Source organism: Theobroma umbraticum, unplaced genomic scaffold (genome assembly GCF_002168275.2).
Source record: "Theobroma umbraticum cultivar Fairchild unplaced genomic scaffold, ASM216827v3 scaffold_130.0, whole genome shotgun sequence".
Taxonomy (NCBI): Eukaryota; Viridiplantae; Streptophyta; class Magnoliopsida; order Malvales; family Malvaceae; genus Theobroma; species Theobroma umbraticum.
The window spans coordinates 4,784,043-4,807,115 of NW_018397264.1; the positions used below are offsets into that span (position 1 = coordinate 4,784,043).

At 35.3% G+C, this 23,073-nt stretch overlaps 2 protein-coding genes and 1 non-coding gene across 5 annotated transcripts; all 3 read right to left on the bottom strand.

Moving 5' to 3' along the window:
- Nucleotides 1–2,131: 2,131 nt before the first annotated feature.
- LOC110422243 (Major facilitator superfamily protein) lies at nt 2,132–6,490 on the bottom strand. Of its 2 annotated transcripts, none has more exons than XM_021436075.2 (9): nt 6,091–6,490; nt 5,758–5,996; nt 4,966–5,030; nt 4,705–4,867; nt 3,935–4,083; nt 3,593–3,847; nt 3,329–3,497; nt 3,138–3,230; nt 2,132–2,660 (listed from the first exon to the last, which is right to left on the bottom strand). In XM_021436075.2, exons 1-9 carry the CDS (start codon nt 6,329–6,331, stop codon nt 2,361–2,363), a joined length of 1,674 nt encoding a protein of 557 aa, XP_021291750.1. In that variant the 5' UTR covers nt 6,332–6,490; the 3' UTR covers nt 2,132–2,360. The 2 variants fall into 2 exon arrangements, with proteins under 2 accessions (XP_021291750.1, XP_021291751.1); XM_021436076.2 differs by having other exon boundaries at nt 5,758–6,009; nt 6,091–6,228.
- Nucleotides 6,491–8,439: 1,949 nt separating this feature from the next.
- On the bottom strand, nt 8,440–11,312 carry LOC110422067 (NAD(P)H-quinone oxidoreductase subunit, putative (DUF581)). Of its 2 annotated transcripts, XR_016351590.1 has the most exons (4): nt 10,094–11,312; nt 9,150–10,000; nt 8,938–9,033; nt 8,440–8,752 (listed from the first exon to the last, which is right to left on the bottom strand). XR_016351590.1 is itself a non-coding variant. In XM_021435837.2 (3 exons), the coding sequence occupies exons 2-3, from the start codon at nt 9,911–9,913 to the stop codon at nt 8,647–8,649; spliced, it is 870 nt and encodes a 289-aa protein (XP_021291512.1). In that variant the 5' UTR covers nt 9,914–10,000; nt 10,094–11,308; the 3' UTR covers nt 8,440–8,646. The 2 variants fall into 2 exon arrangements, 1 of the variants encoding a protein (XP_021291512.1); XM_021435837.2 differs by lacking the exon at nt 8,938–9,033 and having other exon boundaries at nt 10,094–11,308.
- Nucleotides 11,313–13,296: 1,984 nt separating this feature from the next.
- Nucleotides 13,297–13,369, bottom strand: TRNAR-UCU (transfer RNA arginine (anticodon UCU)). The gene has a single exon. It is a non-coding gene; the product is annotated as a tRNA-Arg (tRNA).
- Between the last annotated feature and the right edge of the window lie 9,704 nt (nt 13,370–23,073).

Genomic DNA, 23,073 nt, shown 5'->3' on the forward strand with positions numbered 1-23,073 from the left:
TTTCTGAAACTGTGATCACTATTGGTTATGAAACTGTTGCTTTTGTTGTATGTGATGAAGTGGGATATTTCCTTTTGTTTCAATATTATAATTAGTTATTTTGACCTTTTGTTATTAAATCAGCTTCAATCATTTCTGACCTCAACAACTATTTCAATTTCAACTTCCGACTCTCTCTTCCATCTCAGAAAGAAAAAAAAACACAACTTTTGGGGATGTTGTCTTTGCTGTCTGAGCTATGAAGAATCCTGTTCTTGTTTTTCAATTGTTGAGCAATTGAAGAATCTAATCTGGCAATTCCCATGTCCAACTCTTATTTCTTTATGTAAAATGATGAACTGAAAACATGCAAGTTAAATGTTGCTAATTTGCAAGTTCAGCAGAAGAGTAGATTTAATGCAGGAAAGCAGATTTGCCTCATCAGTTATTTCTAATTTTGGACAATGCAGACTGTAGAAGTCTTTATATATATATATATATATATATATATATATATATGTATATAATGATTTGATATTTTGGCCTAGCTTGCCAATCAAGGAGTTTCTGTGAGCCTCTCAGTGCTTAGATTTCATACACCAAATCAGAGAATTTTATAAATATGAGAATCCCTATTTCTTAAATCAATAAGGTTCTGATAGATTGATTTTGGAGGAGAATAACTCATTACCTTATATTATCCTTGTACAATTTGTCCAAGTTGATGGATGGTATCATGATCCAATATCTGTGAATATCGAGGGGTATTCCGGCTGGTAGTGGGCATAACTTCCATTATCTGTGGATTTCTTCTGTTACCATGGCCCTGTATCAGATATGGGGAAATGTTCATTCCCCTGGTTTTAATGAAATCTCTCTGAATGACTTTCAAAAAAAAAATATATATATATATATATATATCTTGATCCAATATTCTCATTTTGCTGTAAGATAATTTGAGAGATACACTTGCATCATGCACATGGAATTCCAACAGCACAGATGCAGTTAAACTAATTAACCTATGAATCAGAGAGATTCAAACCTTTATGTACATCTAAATGAATCCAATGATAACATAAAATGGGTTTTGCTTGCGAGCTCGTAAACAAGCATGATTCATGAACTAAGTTTCGTTCACAAAATTAACTGCCCCTGAGGTTTATTCACAGAAATATAAACGAGCCAAAGGAGCCAGTCTTAAGCTCAAACTAAGCATAATTTTCAAATGCTGTAACTTGGTAGTGGCTCAAGAGCTGCTGTATTAGCTTTCATCCTGGGAAATTACTTTTCACTTGATCAGATAACACCAACATATCACAACCAAGTTCTATAACACAAGGGTGTATCATTCCGACCAAAACGAATGGAAAGGAAAGAGTAAGGAACAATGGCTATGGCTGGGGAGTCGGGGTATGCAATGTTTGATCATTTCCATGAGAACAACCTCAAAACTTTTTATCAAGTTAGATCCATACTGCTGGTTTTTGTTCTTGGTGTTTGGCAAAAACTGCTGCGAAAGATGAACACTAGATTGCCTCAATTGGGTAGATCAACCGCATGGACAGAGATTCGAGTTACCATAATTTATCACGGTGTTATCCAATGTAATTAAAAATTAGAACAACCTATTGACCTAGATTTTTCCTTTTGTTAAAATGGAAAATGGTCATGGCTTAAGTTTAGACAGACACGGGGAACATGACAAGGGAAAGGAAAATTTTGTAGGACCGCCCATGTGCACTGCACAAAAATCGGCCTGCCGCATTTGGAACATTTTCTATTGCACTGTTATCGTCAATTTGTTGCGCCGTGAGGCTGTTGGCTCTGCTTTTATCCCCATCTCTAGCATGAGATGAGCCTTGAGTCAGCCTTAGGCAAGCTACTGGCTACACTTTAATATGTACTACAGTTTTCCTTCTTCTAATATCTTCTTGTTGGATAAAATTGAAAGGAATTTCTTTTGTTATGCATTAAAAATATGCCCTTTCAAACGATTCAATAAGAACTCATAAGGCTTGCTAACCAAATGATTAAAACGATTAACTCCATCACGAGAAAAAGTCGTAATGCTACAATTTATCGTTTTTACATTTTATTATTATCAAAATTACTTGGATTGGTTGTTTCAACGTAATCAAAAGCAGTATCATCAGAGAACAATCAAATTCTTAAGTCATAAGTCATTTCAATCAAGCAAAGCATGGGCTTTGAATCTGTCCCGTTATATGTACAGAGCTCTCCCCTCCCCCTCGTTCTACATCCCTGTGTTCTAAACTGTAATCTATAGTCAAACAAAAAGCTCAAACATTTTGGAAAGGAGGAAAATTTATGGAAGAGGATAGACACATCTTGCACACAGCGGCGCAAATAGCCAGAATTCAATTAGATTTCATCTCAATATCTACATTCTCCTTAGAAACAGTGTCAGATTCATTCCCAGGAAGGAGGCCAAGTAGAGGCAAAGGCAACAATGAACTGAGATTGCAGAGGATTATCAAGGTGGCTAAGTTATCAAATTTATCCTTGGTCACACCGAATACCTGGGTCAGACCAGCACCTATCAGACCACCTACGACATTGCCTCCATTTGATATGGACATCAGAGTTGCAAAAAGTGTTGCTTCCATTCCTTCTGGACATAGTTTTGCTGCAAGTACAAGAACAGGCATGAAAGAAGCCTGCAGCATTGTAAAGAGCAGACAAAATCAGCAGCAGGACTTGAAATAAAATAAATAGAAATAGTTGAGCAACTGTGAATGCTATGAAAAGATATCGCGAGACCATCACATCATAACTATCTTGCTATATTAGATATTACAAGCCTAAAGTAGATTGATGAAAAGGGACTCCAGGAAAATGTAAAAGAAACTTTCTAACTTTGGAGTTAATAGACTTCCGAAAAGGGCTTCAAATTATTGTAGCCACATTTGAAACAGTACCGAAAGAAACTCCTTTCATGTTATAACATCAATTTTATTTAAAAAGGGAAGACTTAAAAGAAATCTTCTACCAGGCAGTAACTCAAAAAGCACACAATTTCACCAAGTATTCTCAAAACTACTACCTGTCCAACTAGAGATAATGGTCACCATAGGCAGAGATCATTCGTTTCTATTACAGATTATAGCAAAAAGGAAGAAGTAAACGTATATTACCTGACCAAGAACAGTTAGAATCAAGGAATCCCCGATTGCAAACCACTCATCACTTATTCCAAACTGCCGGTTCAATCCAGTAACAAGAAAGACCTAAGCAAATAAAAAAATAAGATATAAAAAATGCCTATAAACACAATATGCAAACCATCTTTAAATAACTTCAACCAAAAGAAAATCAAATCACAAACCTGAGTCATTCCAAGAGCTGTACCAATAATTGGCGTGGCAAGAAAGATCTTGCGCAATGGAACATTTTTTAGAAATCCATTATACAGTCCAACTCCAACCAATGAAGCAACCGAAGTAACAAGCTTGACACGTCCTAGAAATTCTGGGGTAAAACCAAGTTTATTTGTGCTGAAATGAAAAGAACCTTTTGTTGCAGATATGAAACCAATTAACAGAAAAATCAGGTGACAACAAAGAAATTTAAACAAAATAACAGAACTTACGTGAAGTAAAACATGGCAGACTCCGACTGCGGTGTTGCCTGCCACAAGAAAATAAAAACTGTGGGAAGAAATACATTGGGCTGTCTGACAGCATTCCACAACTGAATAATACTCTCTCTTGAGCTTTCAAGAAAGCTAGGATTGCCCAAAAGAACATTCTGCACCCTTGCTGGGCCAAGCACAGGCTGTTCTTTTACAAGAACAGCAACAGCAGATGTTATCAGTGGTAGCAATGCAGTGGCACCAAAAACAAACCTGAGACATTAAATTGGTAACACCATGGTTAGCTGGAAATGTCTTTTGTCCTTGCAAATTATATCCGTAAAAAATCACCTTAACTACCTTACGCCATAAGCATCCACCAAAGAGCCACTAAAATAGGAGCTTACAATTCCACCAAAAGCTGAAGATCCCCAGCATAGAGACTGAAGAGATCCTGACATGCTTTGTGACTCCCCACGAGCCCTCTCCACAACCATGGAATCTACAACCTACACTTTGCATTAGTTTCTAACATAATACTAAAATATGACTAAGGGAACCCCTAAACAGAGATTTTTAAGACTTAACTTCTAAGAGTAGTGTAAAGTGCACATGCTCATGCAGTCATGTAAGAGTTGCCCATAGACAGAAAATGCACTAAAAATGGCATCTGTTAGAATAAAGCACACCCAACTAATTGAAAAGCTGTGAAAATTATCTTCTGTTTGGCTTGATGAATGTGTTCAAACAAGATTGCATGGAATTATACACTTTACATCTGAGCAACGCATGCACAGAGGAAGTCTCAGTCTCTCAGCTCCTTAAAACTTTTAAAAGGATTAAATTACTATTTTATTCTTAAGCACAACTTAGCTTGACTTCAATGTATGATTAAGTTGCTAAATATTGGCAGAAAATCCTGCAATATTTCTCTTTCAAATGTTGGTTGAATAGATAGTTTTGACTTCAAATGTAACCAACTTAAATTACATAAGAAAATTACCATGGGCAATATGCATCACAATAAAAGTGCAGCTATAAGAAATCATAGAAGTCTAAACTGCCCTTGAAAGAAACAGTCATCTTCAAGTGAATAACTTAAAATATTCTGCAAAGCAGAAGACACTCACAACATCTGAAAAGGCAACAGAAAGAGATCCAAGAAGTATGCAAAATGCAGCACTATACTTGCTGTCAACAAACATGGCCATCAAACTCCAAGAGAGAGCACCAAGAAGCCCTGATAGAACCAAGTATGACCTTCTTCGATAACCAAATAGTGGGATTGAATCACTGCAAAAACAGAGTGTTGCTCTAAACAAATCCAGAAACAAATAAATACTTCAAAATTCCCAAGGATGTCCACAAAGAGGTAGTTAACAGAATCGCACCTAATAAATCCATAAAGTGGCTTAACAAGCCAGGGCAGTGCTGAAAATCCTGATATCACTGCTGTCTAGTCAACCACGTATAACTTGTCAGTCCTTGAAAAAGATATTAAGATAAATATGCAATAAATGCAATGATAACTCATTAAAATGCTCTTCTTAGGCTGCCTGCTTATCAAGTTTACATTTATTCTTCACCATGGTGTTAGAGACAAATAGTCCAATGCTTGAACCCTCCACATTTCTGTTTTTATAACTAAATTTTGCAATGACAAGTAGAATTCAGTCCAACAAACAAAAGTTGGGCACAATAACAAATAGTATTTCAAAGAAGATCAAAATTACAAATGCAATTTTTTTGGAAAACAAAATATACAAGTTTCTTTATACAATTATATTAGAATATGTGCAGCATTTTGGTTTTTTTTTTTCACTTTTAATTAATTGCTTCTACTTCTTAACAATTTTTAGCAAGCAAAAAGCAAAAAAACAAAATGCAAACAGTAAAAGCAACAATCAAAACATTTTACACCTTTCAAAGCCGCTATGAAGCAAACATCTTTGTACGTTGGTATATAGCAAAAGCAAATTGAACAAAAACAAAACCATACTTGATTAAAATGAACAAATGACTAAAATGTAATACTTATTCTACCATCATTATTTCATATAAATAATAAAATGATGCATTCCGTTACCCAATTAAACGAAATACCGATATTAACTTAAAACAAGTGCTAAATATCAAATTATCACTAAAAACAGCTAGAAAATCAAGAAAAAAAGGAAACATACTTCTGCAGGATCAAGATGCAAATCATCTTTCAAATAAAAACTAACAGCAAGCCTCGAAAGGCCTAAAACGCCTTGAACGAAATACACCATAGCAACCGCCACATTGTCCGGCGACAAATCGACACCGAAGCATTTCAATCTGCCGCCGCTGCCGAAATACCTGTTCTTCTTCCTCGAACTCGTCGAAGTCGTCTTCTCTTGCTCCGCCTCCATCGCTAACATTTCTCTATTTCCAGCACCTAAAAGAAAACACTAAAATTAAATTCAAATTCTTCTCTTGCATTTCTTTCTTCTCTTCAGAAATGAAAAAAAAGAAAGAAAAAAGAAACTTACTATTTCTGGAATCTAAAAACGGTTCCTTTTCCCTGGAGGTAAGCGGGATGGTGACGGACATATCGTTTCTTTTGCGACGATGTTTCCGGCGAAGCCTGCGGCAGTGAGAGACGGCGACGGGAACGATCGCTTTACGATGGCGAATTTGTTGGTGAGAGGGGAGGTGAGAAAAGGAGAGGAAGGACAAAATGAGGTTTTGGGAGGGTAAGATTGAGATTGAGGAAAGAGAATGTGGAGCCATTAATTTAAGCTTTTCTTAATTTTTTAATGAAAGCCAAAGTTTAGAGGAATTGTTGTGTACCTAATTACAAAACTGTCCCTAGGCAGGCTTTAAATACCATTTAACCGTTTGGTTCGGTGTACACTTGCTTTGGAGCAGGCCTTTACTGCCAAAGGTTTTCGTGGGGAGGAAGATGAGTTACGAAAATGTGGTTGACATGCAGCCAGGCATGAGCTCGATGCCTTTATGGTTCAGCCCAAAGCACTATCCAAACTATTTGGGCCAACTTGTTTTTATGGCTGAAGTGATTGGGCTAGACTTTCATGGGTTTAACAATGTAATAATTTATGGTCACCAATAAAAGAAATTTAAGTGAAATTGTCATTTGAATTATTCTTGGAAACAAGATTTTATGTTTAAATAAACCATAATAGTATTTTTTTGTTTCTTGTCGAAAGAAATTTACGGTATGTTTAGTTGGGTAAAATGGAATAATCATTCCTTACATATTCTTAATCCTTCCTTATTACTGTTTTTATTTTATGTCACTTCGTGAATCAAATTATATAAAATAGTTATTCTAACTTTATCAATTTTTATAGAATAATTATTCTATTTCATTACTTGAATTAAAGCGTACCCTTAAAACTATAAGAATAAATTTTCAATACTTCCTATGCTAATAAAACAAAATATCCCTTTCAAAAGAAAATATCATAGGGTGGAAGCATCAGTGCCAATACCATGCGCACGGTACAAAACAGTGAGAAGGGAAAATGAAAAAGGAAAAAGAAGGGATGATTCTAACTTGGAAATGGTCCCAAATTCTGTTCTGTTTTCACGCCCGGTCTCTCCCTGTGCCAACCGCTACTATTCCTAAACCCTATGCTTCGCACATGGCTACAGCCAATAGATCCGCCATAGTGAAAGGGTTGTGGTGGGCATGGCAGGACCCCTTCTTTGTCAGGGCAGGCTTTGGCCAGACCAGGACCCCCTTGCCTGCCTTTGTCCTGCAGCATTTTGATAACTTGGGTCACCATAAATGGACCCGATGATCATTTCTCTCCCATTTTTGATGCTCTTTCTCAATGCGAGTTTTAAGTGGCAAGTTTTACCTCTTTGAGTTACAGATGCAATAACACATAGACCCCAAAAGCAACAAACAACCAACAGCGTTTTGAGTCGTATTTGGATTCAAATTATACCCTGAATCACGAGACAAGTATTAATTTATATTGGAGTTTGTGGTTCAAACAAAACCGAGCCTGACTAGCTTAAGACTGCTGAGGTTTTTTCTAAGCTTGATAACTGCATGTGCCAATTTTCTTTGTAGTAGTCTCACAGCAGTTACTTCAATTAATCTCCATGTTTACCTTTCAGTTCGAGTATATTAATTTTCAGCTTACAATTCTTGACCACATGAATTTAATAATGTGGACTTAAAGCATACAAGTTGGGAACATGTCAGGTTTCTTAAAGTCGTTGCTCAGCTAATGCTTGAAGAAAATGGCATTCAACTCATTCCTTCATGTTACTGTCACAGGAGAGAATGATGCATAATTGATGAAAAGTTTCAACCAGCAACTTTAAAATAATGTTAAAGATCTTAAAATCATCGGGGCAAGCTTCCTTTCCCAGACGCAACTTTTCCCTTGGGCAGCCCACCAAGCTTACGTATTTGATTTGTTTAAAATTTGGTGTCATGAAGAATTATTCCCTTGAATTATTCACTAATCTGTTCCTTGGAAATGGTTAGACTTACGTCAGGGTTATATAAAGAAATATAGAACTACCTGCATAATCCATTAAAGAAAAGCTAGAAAATAATGAATATGACCAGGAGAAGAAGATAAAGGCGTACTTTAAGAAAAGAAAAGAATCTACTTCAGTTGAAGTCATTGGCTCTTAGTGCCTTATCAAAAGATGATTAGTAGATAAAAATAAGCAAAGATAATACATGCTTTAAGTCACAAATCAGAATGATCATCATTGCCATTTGCCACCAACTTTGAAAACCAAAAACCGTGGACAAAAACCCAACAGTAATCACCCAATTATCACTTGCAAGAAAATGAATTCTACAAATATCAGAGCCTTTTGCTCCATCCCTCCACCCGACGAGAGAGATGTAAGGAGTAAACCAAGGTTCAATTTCAAACATCTAAGCAGCTTAAAATGCTTAAAAGATATATATAATCCAGTACTTGGTTTTTTTTTTTTTTATTTCCACCAATACTTTTATGATGGTCTGTGAACAAGGTAGTGGAGTTGGTTTACATTTTCTTGGCTGGCTCTTGGAGGGAAAGAAAAAAGACTGATGAAGATCAAAACAAACGTCAAGAACAAGTCCCAAAGATATCATCAGATTCTAGTTCATCTATCCCTTCCTCTAGCATCATCTCTTGGTACCTGCATTCTCTGCTGCAAAATGCTTTCTCCCCTCTGAAAGAGAATAGAGCAATCAGATTCTAGATTTTGATATCACTTGGATTGATAAAAAAAGAAAAAAGCAACTTTGATATTTAAGAAAGTTGAAATTATTCCGCTAACACATCAAACCAAGCTCAAATTACATGTCCTGAGACTCATGAAACTACAAAGTACAAGGTTGATTAAAAGGTAAATACCATTCAAATTAAGCTCAAGGTATTAATTGATCGAAGTTGGATCAAATTTTCATCATACACTAGACTAGATCAAAACATTTTCCTTCACATTGAAAACTGAAAAAACAGAAAAAGATTAGGAGAAAATAAAAGAAGATAGAGTAATACCAAAACAGTAATCATGTCACAAGAGAGCAGAAAACAATTCCAAAAATGGAGAACTTGAGTCTAACCTGTACATGTAAATGTCTTTTCCCTGTCCAAGATTCTTCTTGCAAGTGTAACAGAAGCTGAGAAAACTCTCCGATTGGTAACTAGATCTATCAGCCAAAAATCCATTCTCCCTCTTCAAAGAAGAGAACCCAACAGCCCCACAACAGCTCTCAACAATGCAATTATCAAAAATATGGGTGGTTCTTGGATTAGGCCCATGAGATATTACACGAGTGTAATCTTCTGAGAGTTCCATCTCAGTAGCTGAGAGACTCCCAGCGAAGACCCCAGGAGAATTCAAGGTCTCAATGCTTTTCCTCACTGGAGAAGGAGACATGCCAGATGAAAATGAACTCAATTGAGAATTCCTTGTCTTGATACCAAACTCAGGAGGTGTTCTAGGAGATTCTGCTGGAGAAAAAACAGGGGGCAGAGATGGAATTTGGATCCTTAGTTGTGAACCAAACAGGACAGATTTTGACAAGTTGGAATCAGAATCATCATCTTTGAGAGCATCAACAATGGCAAGACCAACCCCTTTAGTGTCAAGTTTGTGTCTAGTTTCAGGTTCTGGGGTTTTGGGGATGCTTGATTCAGACCAAAATGGGTTTCTGAAAGCTGAAAAGGGTTTGCTATCAAGTATAGACGTTGGGCTCATAACAGCCTCAGTATTATCAGAAAAGGCTTTTAAAGTAAAACCAGTGAACAACCTAGGAAATGAGGTGGGCTTCTTTTGTTGCTTGTTGTCTGTGGGACTTGGAGGAGTAGCGCCACAGTCTGCCATTATTAAAATCTAAAACTTTGCTTGCTGATTCTCGCTCTTGATCTCTTTTAGGGCATCAATTGAAAATTTGGCAGTATTATTCTTGCCCTGTAAACCATGGCAAAGAAAAATTAAAAAAAAAAAATCAAAGCAATACATGGAGAAGGGCAATTTAACAAAGGAAAAGAGAGAGAGACTCGCCTGAAAATATTGGGATTTTACCAAGAAGCTGTTGCTGATTGAAAGAATTAACCTTTCAAGGCAACTTTAAGCTTCAAAGGTAAGAAAAAAAAGGAATTTTCTGTTTCTCCTCTTTTGAGGTTAATATATGCGAATGAGGAAAACAAGGGCAATATCAACAGAGTCGAAACCACCATCTTTACAAAACCCAGAAACCAGAAAACAAAACCGAAGGCCCCATGGAACACCTCTCCTTGTCTCTGCTACAACTCTGTGGCCTCCATTTCTGAACAGTTAACTACAAACCCATGACAAAAAAAATCAATAAAGAAGAAGAAAGATTTCACTTTAATCTCCCTTATTTCTCGGCTATTGCTACCTCAATTTCTCAGTGAGAATCTATCTGGAGAGACTTCAGAACAGACATGCATAGAGACCCTCACGGGTCATCATCAAAGAGACCAGACGTGCAATGAATCAAAGGAAAGAAGGTTTTGTATTTTTGTTTCCTATAATGTAATAAAGCTTTCTTTTTTGGCTTTGCTTTTGCTTCTTCCTTTTCTTTTTTTCTACCTTCCACTTTCTTTTATCTCCTCTCAATGCAGTCCAAAATTCAAAAAAGAAATTGGTTTTTTCTATATCATACTAAAAAGATTCAATAGATGTAGACAAAACCCTTTCACACAACCCCCCAAAAAGAAAGAAAAGAAAAAACAATACAAAATTTATGATACCTAACGAGGACTACAATAAAAGAAAAGAAAAACCCAACAAGAAAACAAAACAAGATTAGTGAATTCTGAACTGTGGGTTGATCAGTTTTTTTCTCACTCTATCTTTCTTTACTGGGTTTATCTTTTTTTCTTTTATTTGAACCCCACTATTGCAGTTTCTCCATCATCAGTGCTGAAAAATTAGCATGGAATTGCAGAGAAAAGACAGAGAAAAAGAGAAAAGAAAGTGAGAGACAGAGAAAAAGAAAGCCTTTTGTTAAGTTGAGGAGTTGGTGGGGGTGAATATAAAGACGCGTCTGCATGGGAATCAGCAGTTTTTGGCTAAAACCACCTCCCCCTCACTGTCTCCTAATATGGCATGTGTTTTTTCACGTCAGTTATCCTTTTTTTATTTTTTCTTTTCTTTTACCCTCGGCTGCTTTCTTCTACAACTGCTGATGGATTTTTCTCAGTGGAATTTCGATTGCTAAACTCTCTTTTTCTTCTTTTCCTCTGCCTCTGTTAGCATCAATGGCTGCCTCCTTATAAAAACACCGAGGCTTTGAAAGCTGACGGGACTGCCCATCCGTACATTCTCAGCTTAATCAAAGCAGCACTCGTTTTTGCAGCTCTTGGCTTGGCTTGGCTTGGCTTGGCTGATTTTCATGGCTCTGGAGTTTGGGGTCTTCTCTTTTTTTATTATCCTTTAATTGGAACACTGTCTTGATTCCTGAGGCTTGAAGCTTAAGAGTTGTTGAATGTTGGAATTAAATTAATAAAAGATTATTAGTTTTGAAAATATACAGTGCCTGATATTTGATGAGCTAGCCGACTGAACAACTTGACCAAAGTAGTGAAAGGAAATCCACTTGGGACTTACATTACGTGAAGGACACTGACCCATAAGCTCAGGTTAAGTTGATCCCTACGTCAGGCCCCTAGGTGGGGCCCTTCACAGTTTTTCTTTTTGGACCAATTTTGGATTTGGAAAATAATAAATAAATCACGGACCGTCCTGGTGGACCCATCATTATCATACTCAAGGTCCCCCGTATGGGCCTCAAAGTGGGTCCTACTTAACTCCCAGTTCCATACCCGCGATTCCTGACCCGGACCCACCCATCACTGATATCGTATTTGATAAATAACAACTTAGTATTAATTTCAGGTAAATTATTTTAATTCCGTTTTTACTGAAACACCCTTGTGAAAACTATGAATCGATTTTAAAGGCAGGGACACAATTGGGAAGAATCTTGGGAGGGACCCCCTTCGAGAATGATGGTTGCCCAGAGGGTTAATTATACCTTGACTTACCCAACCACTCCGAAGCAGTAGGCTGGACCCCCCCCGCCCTCCGGGCACCACACCTTCTTTTTTTTTTTTTTCAGTTTTTAGTTAATTTTTGAGCTACCCCACTTTTAGCCCTTTCGCTTTTGTTTCAGTCCAGGTGCGAGGGGAGCTTACTGCCAAGGAGCCACAATGTGGTATGTAATGTGTACATAGAGGGAGGAGAAATTTCAAATGGAGCTAAAAAAAAAGAAAAGAAGAAAATAAAAAATTGTGGGAAGAAATGGCTTTCCATGAAAACTTTTGGGAACCAGATTGGTCCTAATATTTGTATAATAAATTTAAATTAAAATAAATTAATGATAATTGATGGAGTTTCTTGTCTCAAATTCAATCATATTTGTGCATTATTATTGGTTATAAAGTCTACATCTTTAAGCCAACATCTTTTCTATTACTATAGCGAAAATTTGTGTTATGACCCAATAACTTGACCAATAGTTAACAAGATTTGAATTATGAAAAAGCAGTGTTCGTGTTGTATTTTTTATTATTTAGTTATGAAATGAAATTTGTGTTTTGTGTAGGTTGATATATCTAATCTATACTTAATATGTTTTATTATGTTCAATAATTTGAGTTGACTTATCATTCCACCTAATATAATACATTAAATGTTGTAAATCAATTTATTACTACGTGAAATTATACAAAAGAAAGGTATACTTGTCCCATTATTATTTTTTTCACTTCAACAATATATGAAAAGATAGTTACCAAATTTTTTATATATATTTATAACGTATTTGACTTTAGATTCCCTTTTCCTCAAATAAAGAGAAATAAAACATTATCAAGCCTCAATCTTCCTCAAGGTGACATTATTTTGCCATTAAAAAAATATATAAGTTAACCAAATAATTATGTAACTTCCAACTTTGACATAAAACACCTGATAAGTGATATCAAAATTAAGAAGGTTTTAAAAGCAATCTACTTACCCAAACTTAAAATATAAAATAAAATGAAAATTAAAATGGGTATGAAAAGTTCTGACGAATCAAGAGATCACATTGTTTTATAACTTGATGAGTATTTCATTAACAGAAGTCATTTTGTACTGCTTATGAGAACAATTTCAGTTTTGTTTTGGAAAGGCCAACTAATTTTTTGAAGTGAGTCTTCTAGGAAAGAAAAAAATATTGAAAAGAGGTATCAGGTCACGCCTGGTGGGACTCGAACCCACAATCGTCTGATTAGAAGTCAGACGCCTTATCCATTAGGCCACAGGCGCTATCCTGGTACTCTGCCTAAGAATATCTATTCAACGGATGATCAGGACAGTACATATCGTCATCTGGCATAAATACGTAAAACAGCTGTATGATTACTGTGATTTTACTTTATAGCGAGTTTTTTAATTTTTTTTATAAGTTATGCGTCGATCTTACAAAAAAAATAAGTATTTATAAATTTATTATTAATTATCTTTATATTTGTAGGAGTAGTCGGAATTATTTTATTGTTGAAAAAATAATAATTATTTTCTTTATAATAGTAGCTTTTATTCAATAAGAATTTATGATAAGTTTATATATCTACAATTCAAAAAATCGGAGTTCAAAATCTAATTTTTTATAAAATAATAGGACAAAAATCATCATTATAATAAATTATGATTTTAATTACATTTTTTAAAGCAATCTACCCCTTTTTATATAGTAAAATTATAAAACTTACATCTATTTAAATTTTTAGTGAGATATAGCTCAAAATTGTTGTGTGCATGTTAGAGTAAATGAGGTTTCTAGTATTTGTTATAATTTCTTTAATCTAACTAACAATATATCATTGACTTAAATTGACTTTAATGCAAATCAAAATCATCATTATTAGAATGGTTTGTTAGTTTAATTACCTTTAAAGCGGTTATAGTGATTGCATTAATTATAACTCATATTTAGTTAATGAGCGCGTTTCTTTTTTCAAAGAAAAAGCGTTAGAACTTTTACGTAGAAACTTCAAGTCTCTTTAAATGTGAATTTACTTCATTTTTATATTATTTTATTTAATTGAATTTTTTCCATAATTGTAATAAGTGACATATATATATATATATATATATGAAACATATTTGATTATAATTAAGATTTCTACTAATATACCATCCTAGTATTCAAATCTTCTTTCACAAGGGATAATATTTTTTATTTCTTATGTATTATCCCATCATTAGATTTAATTTTTGTTTTAAAAAATGTTGATCAATTTACTAGTATTATTTATTTCTAAGTTGCATATTGTTTAACAAATTTTCTTCAATCATTAATTGCTTTAAAGAAACGGCAGGGTTTATCATACGGGCTTCGCCTATATTTAAATATGCTAATAACACATGAAACAACCTTAAAAAGGTTTATTACATAGTTTTGCAATCACCAAAAAAAAAATAAGGGTTGGGGGTGGGGTGCTTATTTATAGTGGTTAATGTTGTCCTTTAGGGAGCATTACCTTATGCGTCGAGATTCTAATTAAACCAGTCTCATGTGTCCTAATTAATTGACTCGATTAGAAATAGATAGATAAAATAAAATAAAAATACCAATCTTAAAGGATCCATATAAAAGATAGCACACAAAATTTGTACTTTATTTCTTACAAACATATGCCCATCAATCATTTAAATTGTGTATAGTTTGGAGGATGGGCAACATATCGGCTTTAATTATGAGGTAGGTGATTCATAAATGCTTTTCAGGACCTCGTAATGAATCGGAAGAGTAATCACTTGACTAATTTCTTGAAGCATTTTTTTTTAAAATGAAGAAGCTTTTAATGAGGACATGTCTTTGTCAATGAGAAGGTTAAAGGTGGAGCCCCTAATAATTAAGTGAAATAAGTTATAATTAAGTTTTGGATTATTATGGTTACATAACAAAATGGAAACCCAGAGCAAAATTTAATGAATTTTTAAATTTAACTGTACACGGAAAGAATCGATAAAAATGAAATTTTTTTAGTTAAAATCGAATAATCTATCAAAATTTGTGACAATAATTTAATATTTTTTTGTGTTCATAATTATTGAATAAAAATTATATATCTGTTTTCGAGTTTGGATTTTTAATTCTAATATTCATATATCCAATTATTTATAATAAGAAATGATATGGGCATAATCACTTCATTTAACACCACATAAAAGCACTATATATTGCAAATATTCCTTCATGTTATATACATTATAACTCAATTACCAATTGATTAATTAAATAAAATGAAAATCTGGTTACAGTAATCATGTTCTTCAATGATTATAAAAAGGACAATAATAATCTTCAATGTTCATGGTAAGGAAAAAGGAAGATGAAAATGAAATGGCAGGACTACGATGTCCACATCATGTTATAAAAAACCTAACCCTATATATAGTTGGGGCAAGTGGGAATTGCATCAATCTTTTCTGTTATGATGTAACCCTAGCTAGAGCCTAGAGGCAAGCACTTATGATCTTGATAATAACATCTCTATGACGATGCAATAGTTTAAGATTGAAAGAGAGGGACCCCATATATATCCTTGCCTTTTTTATTTGTTAATTAAGGTTTTTTATGAGTAAAATTGACTTTGCGACTCGAAAATGGTTATACCATTCTAAATTTTAATTATTGAAAAATAGGTAGATTTCATAAATTCAAATAAGAATAGGTTGTATGAATTATTAATATGTGATATAAATATATATATATATATATAAGTATATACCCAAATCATAAGCAGGAACGTGAATAATGTGATGTTTTCCTTTTGTTTAAGGTTTTTCTTGTCCAATTGCGTGTGGAAATTAATTGTCCTCTCAAAGGACTTTTGAAGCAAAAAATGTGTTATGGGAAAGCTCTCGAGTCTTGATCAAGCTCCACACCAACGGGACCTACATTGACTTGATCACCTGGATGCCTCGCATTTATTAATGATGGAGTGTTAGAGATGAGAAGAACTTTAGCAAGTAAATCCAGAGAAAGGCCATGATAAGACCAGAGAGAAGACACCACTCAAGAACAAATGTTAAATGCACCCATGGTTCGTTTTCTATAGTTGTATCATGTTCCTAACCTAGAGTTGAAGCTACTTATCCAACGATAAGAGGGCAATTTCAGTAACCCAACTCCTCAGTCTTCTGTTACTTAATTTAAGCAAAAATCCAAGCTGTAGTGGAACCTCAAATCCGGCCATTAGACCTCACCAAATCAAACTAAAGGAAAATGAAAAAGGAGAACCACATATCTATAGCATCAAAATTGTCCCAATCATGATGATGCCATGCAATTTTTATAAAAAAGGATCACTACTACTAACACTATACTTCTATACTGGATCTTTAGCTGGAGGTCAAGCAAGACATGATTTCATTCCATTAGGTACATATACTACCCCTCTCTAGCCCCGCCAGAGAGGAGAGTAACCTAACAAAAAAGAAAAGAAAAGCTGAAAAAGGCAGCCATGAGCAATTGGGTTTAGGTTCAATGATTGAGCAAAGCTTCCGCCTTGTTCAGACCACAGTTTGTTTTACCCTGTAGCTGTTTTTAGATTAACAGATTCTTTACATGCAAAGACACGTACGTTTCACCAAAAAAGAAACTTAGTAAAAGAAGTAGGTGACACAGCTCCCACGGGGCCTTAATGCTCACATGGTAAAACCTAGTGGGTAGGACCATTCACGAACCTATTCAGATGTCCTTTTTCATAAGTTTTAAGTATATAGTGAGATTGGTGATACCCTACTCTACTCATTAACGATCATCTCTCTTTCGTTTTTTTTATACTAGCACTAGCACTAGCACTAGCACTCTTGCTGTTTGTTTCTGACCTCTGAAATAATTGCAAAATCTATATACACCATCCATTCACCTTTCAGGCATATGGACATAGCCAGCTAGGCTTCAATGACAGTGTTAATTTCATAGTCCATCAAAATGAAATCCAGTCAGTTTTTCACTTTTGTATGAAGGCATATATAGATAATTTCCTGTCTTTGATGCATTAATTAGAATAGATAGGAAGGATTAATTTATTGTCAACTGGTCATGAGATTGGGGTAAAACCATGCAAGTACACAACCTTAAATTTTGTTGTATGATTGTATCTTAATTCTTATGCAAGGCCCCGCGTATCCTAAGTAAAAGGCAAAATCCCTAAAAGAAGTGAAAAGTAATGTGAACAAAATTTCTGATCACAACTATACAGTTAGCCTGCAGAAAGAACATCGAGGTAAAAAGGGAAGAAGCAGAAAAGATTGAGAAATATCCATCCAGCTACAACGATATCCAAGCCCAAATTACATTCTTTTCTTAGGCACCCAAGTTCTCCTTTCCTTTAAGCTTTTTGGGACAATTACGTCTTGCTTTATCCAAACTCTCTGCACTGCAATCATCACATTTTTTGCATGGCTCCATGCTTAGATGTTTTCTGAATAGGAAGGGGACCAGTGTCGCTGTAGTTCCCTAACTATTGCACTAGATGAAGGCAAGATCAACAGGAAGGCTAACAGTTCCTTGAGCCCTTGATACTACTTCATAATTGGAATAAAAACCATTTAAAAATTAAGTTTGCTTAAATGAAGTGTTTTGATCAATATGTGAAAAAGTCGACTAGGATTGTGCATTCAAAGATTCCACCCCATTCCTTTTGATTAAGTTCCCTGACTAGTGACTACCAACTAAAGCCTAATACAAGTACCCAGAAAAAAAAAAAAGAAAAAAAGAGAGAAAGGGTATAGTGTTGTTGGTGGTGAAGATACCCAGGCTCTTAGAAAGTGAAATGTGATAGGCAAATGAAAGAAAGAAAGAAGAGTTGGATTGAAAACAACAAGAAGGATATGAAAGGATTCCCCTCGTGATGACAAAAGCACTGATGGAGACTTCAAAGATGGAAATGTGGCTGATATTATTAATCCCTTTTCCTTCTAAGAATTATCACTCATTGAATTGAACAAGAAAGAGGAGAGAATGATGGGTTGCTGGGTATGAAAAGGGTTATTGTATTAAAGAAGCTAAGTAGGAATTTTGGAAAAAGCATCGAAAAGAGAAGGGCAAGTTTCGATTTGTCTTTGTCCATGAAAGGGCACATTTATTCACTGTTCTTTTCCCAAGCAAGTACGTCTACAAGTTACCTAGCAAGGAAACACTGTTCTTTCTCCTCATCACAATTATTAATTTCCTCATTATCAACCCCAAAAACACAAAAAGGTATTAGTAGATCAGTGGGGTTGACAAAGTGGAAAAACTGAGCAAATAACATTTTTAAATTAATTAATTTTAATTGATAGTTGTACTTAAAATTAAGCATCTGAATGTTTGATTGAATTGGGAGCGAAGTGAAGGTAATTCGTGTCACTTAAAAATTTGTTCACAGATAAAAATCCATTGAAGTGCTGGGTGTGCCCACCTCTTTCAATCACCCCTGTTCTGCATACCACGTGGCGCACTTTGATTGGACTAATTGGGACCTTGAAAAACATAAAATGATTTTTTTCTGAAGCCCAAGTTTGGTCCTTTTCTGTTCTCAGGATTTAACCGCATGCACTGATCATTGCCGTCCTTTTGATGGCAATCTCTTATCTGCATGCACATACAATGTGTTGTGGCATACGGGAAATGGATGGTGATCACAACTGATATCAAAAGGGAAACTAATAACCGCCATGTGGTCCCACATTGGAAGATCGGAGGGGCCTCAGAGTTTAATTCAATCAATACACATGTGTGTCATAACCATCTGATGTTGATGTTCGCCAAATCTTATTTTCAGAAGGTTAATTTCCAAAATTTAGGTCAAATGTTTTGACGACCCAAAAGTTACTGGGTCCTTTTGCTCAAACATAGCTCTTAATAATTTCAATTTTTATTTTATTATAATGAAATATATAGGTAAATATTTACAATAACAATAATATAGTCAATTAATTATCAATTTTTCATTTTAATTAATTATCATCGTGAGATTAATTCAATTGGTAAGTTTATTTGTGATCTTAGCAACAAATGATTTTACCTGCACAAGTGTAATTGTTACTAACTTGAGCATACTAACCAAAAAAAAAAAAAAAAGACAAGGGACTTCCTATTGTATCTTACCTTAGTTTCTTCATTGGCATTAGTTATCCATTGAAAAATTGACACATCTTGTCTTACTTTGGATTGAACAGCCTATCTACTCTTACATTTTGTCAATAAATATATATGTAGTTAATTAATTTAATATAGTTTGTTTGTACTAAAAATCTTAGTATGAAAAGACAATTTCATTTGTTAGAGGTGGAGAATTGGGACTGCTGCTAATCTAAAGCTGAGCAATCACTTCATTTGAATGTTGAATTAGGTGACATCATTTGTTGAAAAAAAAAAAAACCCAAGATGTAATGTTCTCAATCATGTTGTCTTCTATGATGTATCAAAGATATATAGTACATATGTTTACATGCTTTTATCTTTACTCACTTGTGGGTTCATAATTACAAAAAAAATCCCTAGATTTTTCAAGTGAATGGTAACTATGGTTAATAATTATATATAGTTTTCTTATGCTTTTAGGTTCAAATGTTATAAACAATATTTCCCATGGTATCAAATGCAATATGCGAACTGTGTAGAAACCTTTTTGCGGATAAAACAGAGGGTGAATACTATGGTCCATACTCCTATTCCTAGAATGAGAACAAAGGAAATAAATTGGAGAACCCCACTGCATATTCTTCATTTGGAAAAAAGTACTTGAATTGTAAATGTTTCTTTGAGAATACACGGTCATCCTTACATGTAAATATGTAATGTGCTAGATTATGGTACATAGGGTCCTTCTGCACTACTTTTGTGTTAGACATACATAATAATTAAGGCAAGTATGGGACATAGCGACCTTCTTAATGCATTTCAATGCCTTCTGCAAATTGAGCTGGTGGGCAGGTTAATCTCACTGTGGCCAAAAGTACAACATCAACTTGTAAACTTTGAAGGGACTTTTTTTCTTTTTTGGGCTTGGAGCGATCACTTGATCAAATCTGTTGACAAGAAGCTGTAGACAAGCATGTCTCTTATTTCACCTTTGCAAAACCCATACTTCCTTAGCAGGCCTTCTTTCAAAAACCCAACCTTTTTCAACACCTTTTGGGAACCCAGATTTTCTACCTCCACTAAAGCTTCAAGCCTTACCAAGCCTGGAAACTGTTTGAACACATTGGAAACCGCCATCTTCAGCGCGGCTGTAGCAATCCCTTGTCCCCAGTACTCTGCACTCACGGCATACCCAAGGTGAGCTCTGCATTCATCATCGCCTGATCCTGGCTTGATTGAAACGTATCCGATCGAGTGGTCATCTAAACATATGGACCGACGATAAGGTTGGGGTATAGCAACATTCTCAAGATATGACAGGGCCTCTTCCCTGGAAGTGATGGTGTTCCATCTGAGATAACGGGTTACTTTATCATCACTAGCCCATTTCAGGAAGTCGTCGACGTCGGAGATTAGGAAACGACGGAGGGAGATTCTTGATGGGTCCATTAATGAAGGCTGAAATGGTTAAAAGCAGCCTTTGGAGATGGCTGGCTCCAGGGTCAGGAGCTTTGAAAATACTGTATTCTTGCGTTGGCCAAGAGTTTAGTCTTCTCCTTCGCAAGGCCTGAAATAGATTGAAAGCCATAAATATATGTCAATTGTGGTAGCCAAAACCGCGAACCGGGTCAAATAATGATAGAGTTCGGTGCATTGCATCGAACCAGCCTCGTATCAGGCAATCGACTGGGCGCTAAGAACCCAAGTCCAAAGCTCCAAGTGCATAGAAACATATATAATTAACATATAGTATAACCATTTAGAAGAATTAAACCAATAACTAGATCAAGTACAAAAAGAAGGATAGTTCTATAATTACAACTGTAAGAATAAGCAAGTGATACGAACGAGGAGTGGGTCGAGTGAAAGTAAAATCAATCAGTGTCCTTTAGTTGGACATAAAAACAAAGTTAGATGCCATACCAAAAGAAGACAAACAGAAAAATGAAGGAAAAAAACACTGGTTGGTCAGCTTGAAGACAGATTAGTGGTTGAGACACTTGTAGCTCTAATTGCCTGGGTTTTGGCATATTTGGGAGTTGCTGGGCCTTGAGCAACACAATTTTTATCTCATAAATTTAATATATTCTATTAATCCTAACATTAGATTTTTTTTTATTAAAAAAAATTAGTACTTCCAGATTGAAACCTTTGGTGTCAATATATGCTCGACTGACTTTTATATGACGTTGTACAAAAAAAAGGCTGAATAAATAAAGAATTAGAGGGGCGGCAATGGGAAGCTATAGATCAGCTTAAAGCAAGCAACTATGTATAGATTCTAGTTCAAACTTTTAACACGTCCCTCAAATCCCAGAATTTCCAAGTGCTCATTCCTCATCGCCTTTGCAGGAATTGAGATATGACACAAGTCAATGAAAGAGTCTATTTTCTATACCAAACAAAGTAGAAAAAGCATTACCTTTTGTCGGAAGAATCCCTTTAGCTAGAGGTTTTCCTCCACTTCATGACATGAATTGTATGACTGAAGTGACCTGCAAAGATTTGTCGCCTTTGGCAAGTTGAATTTGGATGGAAAAGAGATGAATCGTATTGGAGAGATATTTTTTCACGATGGGAGAGTTGGACTTTAAGGGATTGGACGTAAACAAGTGACAGCTTTGCCAATTTTCCTGCTGTGTATCGACTGATATGGTGTCCTTTAGCTGGCCTTTGGGAACCTTAATATCAGTGCTGGCAAATCCAGACAATTGTTTATCTAAGGTGAAATTGGCTTGCTTTTTTCTTAGCCTCCAAGCATTGGGGCAAGGGGGTTTTGCATTTTACAAGCTGTGAATTACAATTAATGCAAATATACGTAGTATGAAAATGGGGTATAGAAAACAATCAAACAAAACCCTTCAACTTGCCAGTAGATCTGTGACCAATAGGCTAAATACATAAACATCAGTAGTCTTTCCATTGAGAATGAGATACTTCCTAAGGGTACCTTCCTTTTGGAACCCTGCCTTTTCCAATACCCTCTGTGAAGCCTTGTTATCCACGTCGACAAGACCTTGCACTCTCTCCACATATGGAAACTCCTTAACCACAATTGGAACAACCATTTTCACAGCTTTTGTGACAATACCTTTGCCCCAGTATTTTGAGCCCAAAGCATAGCTGATTGACCCTTTGCATTTTTCATTGGCAGAACATGGCTTGAATGCTATGAACCCAATTGGCTTGCCCTCCAAACAAATAGCACGGCACCATGGGCGGGGAATGACTACTTCCTTTAAGTAGCTCAATGCATCTTCTCTTGAACTGAAGTGCCTCAATCTTGTTCGACTGATCACTTCATCGTCACACGACCATTCCATGAAGTCATCGATATCTGATAGTTCATAGGGTCTTAGCGTGATTTCCATTGGTATAATTATATTTGGACCTCAGTTGCTCTGGATCTTTTTGATCCCTTTAGTACTCGGTTTTTTTATCGAAGGCTTCAATTGAATATAGCCTTTTGTTTTTGGCCTAATGTTGATTAAGCTTATCTAGTGGAACACTTTTATCATCCATTTTATACAAGCCGAGGACCGTAGCCGACCAGTTCACAATTCCATTTGCCCGTAAACCTTTTAGCCTTTCCAACCGGATCAGTAGACCCTTGAATTCTTGTTCAAAGGCAAGTAAAAATAGTGTTCTTTTTCCTTTTTTCAAAAGGTAAGTAAGTCAATTTTTTATAAGTAAAGGTTGTAGTCATCATTATTTGGTGCAACTGTTTGTTTTATATGTTCCATTCGAATCATGGTTTCACCCTATATTACATGAACTTGAAATCAAATGCCAGACATGATTATATCATGTTTTTGATAAGTTTTAAGTTAATTTTGAGAATTCAAATATTATATTTATATAAAAATAAAATATTTAAAAAATATCAGAT